The 8,304-nt window shown below is 41.8% G+C and overlaps 1 protein-coding gene and 1 long non-coding RNA gene across 6 annotated transcripts in view; one reads left to right on the top strand and one right to left on the bottom strand.

Annotated features, from left to right (window-relative positions):
• Positions 1 to 8,304, bottom strand: part of PIK3R6 (phosphoinositide-3-kinase regulatory subunit 6) — a 64,919-nt gene that overhangs the window by 12,026 nt on the left and 44,589 nt on the right. For all 5 annotated transcript variants that reach the window (XM_017531462.2, XM_037739590.1, XM_037739589.1 and 2 more), the window contains one exon: positions 6,747 to 6,862. In XM_017531462.2, coding sequence (XP_017386951.1) covers positions 6,747 to 6,862 — 116 coding nt within the window. The remainder of the gene's footprint in view (positions 1 to 6,746; positions 6,863 to 8,304) is intronic.
• LOC108306514 overlaps positions 1 to 8,304 on the top strand; it is a 95,806-nt gene that overhangs the window by 73,845 nt on the left and 13,657 nt on the right. The window lies entirely within an intron of this gene.

Below are 8,304 nucleotides of genomic sequence, written 5' to 3'. Positions count from 1 at the left end.
TGGCTGGGCACAGCAGCTCATTCCTGTAATTCCAGTACTTTGGGAGGCTGAGGAGGGCAGATCACGAGGTCAAGAGATCAAGACCACCCTGACCAACATGGTAAAACTTCATCTATCCTAAAAATACAACAATTAGCCAGGCGTAGTGGTACATGCCTGTAGTCCCAGCTACTTGGGAGGCTGAGGCAGGAGAACTGCTTGAACCTGGGAGGTGGAGGTTGCAGTGAGCCAAGATCAGGCCTCTGTACTCCAGCCTGGTGACAGAGCAAGACACCATCTCAAAATATATAAATAAAACAATAAAATAAATAAAGAGATGAGAACTTCTGATTTCACAATGGCAGAGTATGCATTTTCTCATCCCCCCCACCTTGTAATTCACCTTAAAACAAGTAGGTACACCTTTAATTAGACTAGAAGACCACTAAAGTGCTAGACTATAATGTTGAAGTGCAGAGAAAGGATAGAGAAATGACTTGGATAACTTATCATGGAAGAGGAAGGTCAAGCATAAGGAAACTTTGGCAAAGTTTCAAAACTCTGGTAAGGTTTATGAGCTGGAGGTACCAGGCTCCACAGATGGTAGGGATCAGTAGGAGCCTGACAAAGGAGAACTGAGGGAAAGCTGGCTTGAGGAACGGCTAGATTGCTAATCTTCTACTAAGTGAAGCAGTGAACCCTACCTTTGCCACAGAAACCAGAGAAACAGAACCAGAGAGACTCTGGACTTGGAGACACCAAATGGAAGATGATGGATTGAAGTCCTGGATTCCAAATAAATGGGTTACATGAAAGTTTGCTGACTGAATGGTGAGACCCGTCCCCTTTCCCAACTCATCTCCAGAGTGACAAGCATATTCAGGCTTATCCACCCCTCATTCCTGGCCCCCTTTACTCACCGAGGCAGGAGCCCAAAGTACTCATTTCTGGAAAATCAAAACTGTCCTAGCAAAGAGACTTGCAGTTACTGGTATCTGGGTTCCCCCCATGGAAAGGACCATGGCCTTCTGACTGCGCACTGAGAAGCACACCATTGACTCAGGTTTTTAGTGCCCCACTCTTGAGTTAAGAGAGAGACCGTTTTTTTTTGAGATGGATTCTTGCCCTGTCACCCAGGCTGAAGTGCAATGGTGCGATCTCTGCTTACTGCAACCTCCACCTCCTGGGCTCAAACGATTCTTCTGCCTCAGCCTCCCGAGTAGCTGGGATTATCGGCACCCACCACCACAGCCAGCTAAGTTTTGTATTTTAGTAGAGATGGGGTTTTCACCATGTTGGCCAGGCTGGTCTCAAGCTCCTGACCTCATGATCCGCCCTCCTCAGCCTCCCAAAGTGCTGGGATTACAGGTGTGAGCCACCATGCCCAGTCGAGAGATCATACTAAGAGAGACCTAACATTAAGAGAGAAACTACAACAAGCAAACTGAAAACAAGAATTCCAAGAAAACAGACACAATTCAGAAAGCAGAAGAAAATTTGAAATAATATCTTCAGAGATATATCTTTGAAGCTAGAATGCTATTAAAAATGAATAACCAGAAACAAAGAGTTTCTAAATAGTTTAAATAGCCAGTAAATGAACTTGAAGAAAACTCCCCAAAGTTGAAGAAATGACAAAGAGAAGGACAATGGGAGAGAAAAGATGAGACACTTAGAGCATTAAGGAGGTCAAACATCCTACTAATTATAGTAGGAAGAGAAACCAAAGAAATAAAGGGAAGGAAATTATTTTAAAGATTGTATTAGAAAGCATCTGATAACTGAAAGATACAAGTCTCCAGATTGAGAATGTCCATCAAAGGTCCAAAACGATGAATGAAAAAATATCCCACGAAGGTGTATTCCTGTGATATCTTCTTTGAAACCATCTAAGGTGTCCAGAGAGAGAGAGAGAGAGAGGGGAAAAAAAAAAACAAAAAACCAGTCTCATACAAAGACTAGGCATAAGAAGGCATCATATTATATAACAGCAGCATCAAAACTAGAAGAAAGTTCATGTTCAAAGAAATTCAGATAGAATTGACAAAATCAAAACCATAGCAGGAATATCCACAAACCTCTCTCAGTTTTGACCAGATGAAGTAGACAAAAAAATTTTAAATTTGCAGATTATAGTAATATAATATGTTTGATTTAATAACTAAACATCATACTTCATATATTTTATGTATAGAAAGCAAACATTTATTTTTAGTTGCCATTGAATATTAAAAAGTTGATCATGTACCAGGCAATGAAGAAAATGTCAATAAATTCCAAAGAAGTTGAAATTATGTAAGTCAGATGCTTTGGCTGTCCTAGGAACATTTGTTAATAATCTTAGGAATCAAAGGGCTTGGGTTTAAATAGCCATGTGAGATGGGAGACAATGCCGTGTGCCTGAATGAAGCAGGGACTCTTGAAGGCTACACTCTTAGTGAAAGACTAGAAAGCAAAATAAAACAAGAAACAAATGAAAAAACAAAAACAGAAATAGGGAAGACCGCAGAAAAAAAGCTGATCCACTTTGGCTTGTGCTATGAGTAAGGAAAGCAGGTCTTTCCTGGAAATTCTTAGCTACAAGCCCATCCTGATGTGAATTTGGGGTATAAATGTACACTATCTTCATGCTCAGGAAATTTCTCAGCCAAAATATGGTCCTAAGCTGATAGCATCTCTGAGGCAGTCGGCAAAAACAAATTCAGAATTTCTCTAGAAGAACAATTTTTCCAACCAGTTTTCCCGCAGATAAATCCCCAAGAAATATGAACTCATAACTGAAAAATAACGAATTAAGCTACCATGGGGAGGTGTTCGGTAAACCCAATAAACAGAAGGATTAGACTCCCAGTAATTACAGACAATGTAATTACATAAATCAGATTATAAAATGTTAGAAACAGAATGCTTGTTCCTAAGTACTGCAAAGAAAAATTAGCATTCAGACAAAAAGCTTTCTCAGCAAGGCAATTTTACTTTCTGCAGAAAGGGTACTACTTGTTAGCCATCTTGCCACGAGAGTACAATGAACAAAGGAAAGGCAGGCATATTTATTCCTTACACATTAGGTCCTTACTGCTGTATCTGATCTCCATTGGTTGGAGCTAGACTTCACAATCTAAACTGAACCTGATTAGTTAACAACTGAAAACTTTTCTAAATAGGTAAAGGCAATGGAGAACAAAGGAAAAGAGGAAGTCAAAGGGGCATAGGCTGCGAGCTGGGACATGCTTGTTAGCGTGTCCAGCACAGATATCTTGGTTAAAGTACAAGGACATAGAATATACTACATGGATAGGGCTTAACAAAGTTATTAGTAAAAAGAAGTTTTTGAAAATAGTCTTTAGAACAAACTATTATTTCTGACGTTTATTATTATTATTCTTTAACAAGAACAAAGTACAAGGATATAGAATGTACTACATGGATAGGGCTTAACAAAGTTACATAGGATAGGGCTTAACAAAGTTATTAGCAAAAAGCAAGAAGTTGTTGAAGAAAGTTAGTAAACTATTATTTCTGACATTTATTACTATTATTCTTTAACAAAAAGGAAAACTTTGAAGAGGAACTTTTTACTTTCTACATAAAATAAAAAATGTTTTGAATGAGTAAAGAAAAGAATAAAACCACAAGGAAGGAACAGCATACTACTATTAAACAGGCATGACATTTTCATTGATTCTAAAACACATTTTAGCATCTCTAAAATTAGGGAGTATTTTGCAACCAATGTGATAAGAAAGCATTGTCCATAGTTTAGAAAGCATTGTTTCTTTCTTTTTTTTTTTTTTTTTTGGAGTTCGCTCTTGTTACCCAGGCTGAAGTGCAATGGCCGGATCTCGGCTCACCGCAACCTCCACCTCCTGGGTTCAAACAATTCTCCTGCCTCAGCCTCCTGAGTAGCTGGGACTACAGGCATGCGCCACCATGCTCGGCTAACTTTTTGTATGTTTAATAGAGATGGGGTTTCACCATGCTGAACAGGATGGTCTCAATCTCTTGACCTCATGATCCACCCACCTGGGCCTCCCAAAGTGATGGGATTATAGGCGTGAGCCACCGCGCCCGGCCAGAAAGCGTTGTTTCTTTCTTAGTAATATGTAAAGTTATGGTATGCCTTAAATTCAGGGAGACATGGTCTTTAGACATATGTAATTTTAATCATATCAGAGTCAGTAATCATTAAAGGAAAATGATTGGTAGATTTTGCTACATCACAATATAAAGCTCTTAGGTTAAAAAAGCATCAAAAGACAAACAGGGAAAAGTATTTCCAAAATGTCTGACAAATAAGGGGTTAATGTCCTCACACTATACAATAGGATATTAGTATGGGATGAGAATATAAACAGGAAATATGTGAATTAAGAAATAGAAATACAAGAAAGTATTCAACTTCCCTAACTGGTAATAAAAGAAACAAAATAATGAAAAGTTGGATCATCAAATTTGCGAAGATGAAAAAATCAATCAATATGTGAATTGTGCTGCAAAATTGTCACTCAAACACTACAATCAGATTGGAACTTGGTGTAGAATTTCTGGAGGGCAGTTTGGCAAAATATATAAAAATGATGCCACCCAACTGAATGATTTCACTTCTAGGCATTTTTCTGAAAAGACATAACCTGATTTTTGGCACATATTTACCCCTAACAAAATTCCTCACATTATACTTGTAATGGTGAAAAATGAGAACTCACTTAAATGTCTTCTTATAATTTATTTACATAATTATACAGGTATATGCAACTATCGTATAATAAATACCGACATGTATGACTTAATGACACAAAACATATTTAATGACCAAAGCAAGTTCCCATCAAGATCTATTTGCAAGGTTTTAGTATATTTTTGAGTAAAAAACACCAAGGTACAGACCAGTATGTAGTGTAGCTATCAATTATCTTAAAATATCTAGAAAAAAAGGTTTGGTGTTTACACCTGAAAATGTTAATAGTCATCCTCTCCAGGGATTGGGAATACTAGTGAATGTACTTTTTTGTGCTTTTCTGTATTTTCCAAAATAAATAATGAAACTTTTGTTTATAGGTTAAAACATTGTCTTGGTCAGGCATGGTGGCTCATGCCTGTAATCCCAACACTTTGGGAGGCTGAGGTGGGCAGATCATGAGGTCAGCAGATGGAGACCATCCTGGCCAACATGGTGAAACCCCATCTCTACTAAAAAAATTAACTGGGTGTAGTGGCGTGTGCCTATAATCCTAGCTACTCGGGAGGTTGAGGCAGGAGAATTGCTTGAACCAGGGAGTTGGAGGTTGCAGTGAGCCAAAATCGTGCCACTGCACTCCAACTTGGCAAAAAAGTGATACTCTGTCTCAAAAAACAAAACAAAGCATTAACTTAAAAAATAAAGAAATATAAGGGCTAAAAAGTGACCACTGGTTTTGGCAACATGGAGGTGACTTTGCCACAGTGGGACATGTGTAAGCAGAGGTCGTGGGTAGAAGAGTCATTGATAAGGAGCTGGATACTCTTCGAGATGTATCTTTCAAGGAGCTTGACTGAGAAGGGAAGGAAGGGGATGCAGTGGGTAGCTAGAGAGGTAGTTGGGTCATGGGAGAGTTGGGTTTTTTTGCCTTTTTTTTTTCTTTTAAGATGGAAAAGACCTGAGTAGGTATAGGCTAAGCAGAAGGAGCAGTGGAGAGGAAGAGGTCAAAGTTAGGGGAAAGAGAACTGCAAACAGATAGAGAAGAGCCTGGAGGGGGCGGGTGAGGAAAGGGCTGAGTGATCCCAAGGATCTGGGTGAGGGGGAGGTCATGAGTTTGCTGTGAATCTGATCAATGGGGATGCAGGGGTTATTCCAGAAGCACTTGGCCACCTGGGCATACAGAATAAGTAGGTGGCTTGACCTAAATCAGAGTGTCAGCCTGATGGGTGATGCATGGAGGGGAGGACATCAGTGAGAACGTGGTTCAGGCACAATCATGGGGTGCCAAAGCCAAGCTGAGGGGAAGTGAAGTCCAGAGAGGCCATCGGTAAAGAGAAAATGGATAGTCTTATGTCTGTATCAGTAAGTACTGACTGGGCGTGGTGGCTCACGCCTGTAATCCCAGTGCTTTGGGAGGCTGAGGCAGGTGGATCACCCAAGTTCAGAAGTTTGAGACCAGCTTGGTCAACATGGCAAAACCCTGTCACTACTAAAATTACAAAAAAAAAATTAGCCAAGTGTGGTGGTATGTGCCTATAATAAGAGCTATTCGAGAGGCTGAGGCAGGGGAATCACTTGAACCTGTGAGGTGGTGGTAGCAGTGAGCCAAGATTGCACCACTGCACTCCAGCCTGGGTGACAGAGTGAGACTCCATCTCAAGAAAAAAAAAAGTATGGATATGAGCAAAGGCAAAAGGGCAAAGGGCAAGGGTATTGAAAGAGCTGGTTTGATCTGGTCAAAGGTTGGGCTGTTGTTGTTTGGGAGTTTGGCTGTGGTGTGGCGCCTGGGATGACAGAACGTACGTGCATTTTGCAGTAACCTGGGTATGTCTTGGGTCCTCAAATGGTCAGCAGATGGAGAGCAGGGCTTTGACTCTAAAGGGCTTTCCTTATACCAGTGGGCACTCTGCACTTCAAACAGACTGATTGAAAAGCAGATTCCTTCCAACAAGAACGTCCAATCCAATAGCAAAGGCTCAGAAAGGCTGGGAAGTCAGTTCCTTCTCTGAATACCCTCCCCTCTGGGCTCCCAGCCACCTACCGCTGTCCCAGCTGGCTGTCTCCCTTTCCCAGTCTACTCAGTACTTACAGAGAAGGACCTTCCCGCCAAGTTGGAGGACTTGACGACCTCTGTCACGCTGACATTCAGACATGTGTGGTCTGTGACAGGAGCAGCAGGCAGAGGGCAATGAGGAGACCCTGAAACTGAATGAGATTGGGAGGGCGGGCGGCTGTAAATGGACCTCAAGGAAAGTAGAGGAGTTTTAGATTCTAGGTCTCAAGATCTCCATGAACCATCTTGACACCCCCGGCCCTCTCACTCCTCCCTGGGCTCCCACTTCCCTGATCTGCTTGGTCCTAGCCAAGTTGGACCTCCTTCTCAATCTATCTTCCTTCCCCGAAGAATCTGCAAGTTTTTGTATCCTCAGGTCACCAGCCATCGCCAACCTAAATCCCCACCCAGTACCCTTTCATGATTTCCTCCTGCACCCCTTTTAAAAAGGAATAAAGTTCTAGAAGTTCTCTTGAACTTTCTGTAGCTCTCGGGCATGCTAAGAATATAAAAAGCACCTAGCCAGGGAGGTTGTGCAGGACAGAGGCACCAAGTGGGTGAGGAGGGCATTAGTGCCAACAGGTTGAGTGTTTCTTTGACTTTCTTTTTTTATTATTATAGATTTATTTATTATTTATTTTTGAGACAGAGTCTCACTCTGTCACCCAGGCTGGAGTGCAGTGGCATGATCTCAGTCACTGCAACCTCCACCTCCCAGGTTCAAGTGATTCTCCTGCCTCAGCCTCCTGAGTGGCTGGAATTACAGGTGCACCACCACACCTGCCTAATTTTTTGTGTGTAGAGACAGGGTTGCTTAATAATGTATAATGTGTCAAAAATCATTACTGTGTGCCTGCTGCCAGGCTTAGTCCCTCCCTGCCAACTATAGAGGGTCTGTAGAAGTCTGTGCTCTATGGAGGCTGCTGGCATCATCAGATGGGTTCTAATAGGGTCTAGACTAGGTCTGGGAGGGGGGAGAGTCTGTGAGAGAAATGGAAGGAATACAATTTGAACAATAAGAGCTAACCATTGTCATTTACTGTATGCACACAAATTAGCTATTTATTATCTCCATTTTAGAAATGGGGGAAAAAAAACCAGGTGGAACGGATACAAGTCACACACCTAAGATCACACAGATAGTCAGTGGCAAAGCTGGGGTGTGAGCCCTGCCCATCTGGCTCTGGACCCGCGCCCTTGACCGCCTGTTCCTGAGACACCTCTAGGTTAAGAGCTGCTGCCACAATTACCTTTCTCCTTCATGGTGTTAAAGAGCTGTGGGTAAAGAGTGTCTTGCTGTGATGGAGTTCCCTGTGTCATCCACAAATTCAACATGGCTGGAGGCAATTTTATTAGGAAGTGATGGCCAGACGCAGTGACTCATGCCTGTAATCACAGCACTTTGGGAGGCAGAGGTGGGTGGATCACAAGGTCAGGAGTTCGAGACTAGCCTGACCAACATGGTAAAATTCTGTCTCTACTAAAAATAGAAAAATTAGCCAGGCATAGTGGCACGCACCTGTAGTCCCTGCTACTCAGGAAGCTAAGATAGGAGAATTGATTGAACCCGGGAGGCAGAGGTTGCAGTGAGCCA

This window comes from Cebus imitator, unplaced genomic scaffold, assembly GCF_001604975.1.
Source record: "Cebus imitator isolate Cc_AM_T3 unplaced genomic scaffold, Cebus_imitator-1.0 Scaffold72, whole genome shotgun sequence".
NCBI classification, from domain to species: domain Eukaryota; kingdom Metazoa; phylum Chordata; class Mammalia; order Primates; family Cebidae; genus Cebus; species Cebus imitator.
Note: the sequence above shows the minus strand (reverse complement) of the source record. Positions and strands in the feature narration are given on the sequence as shown.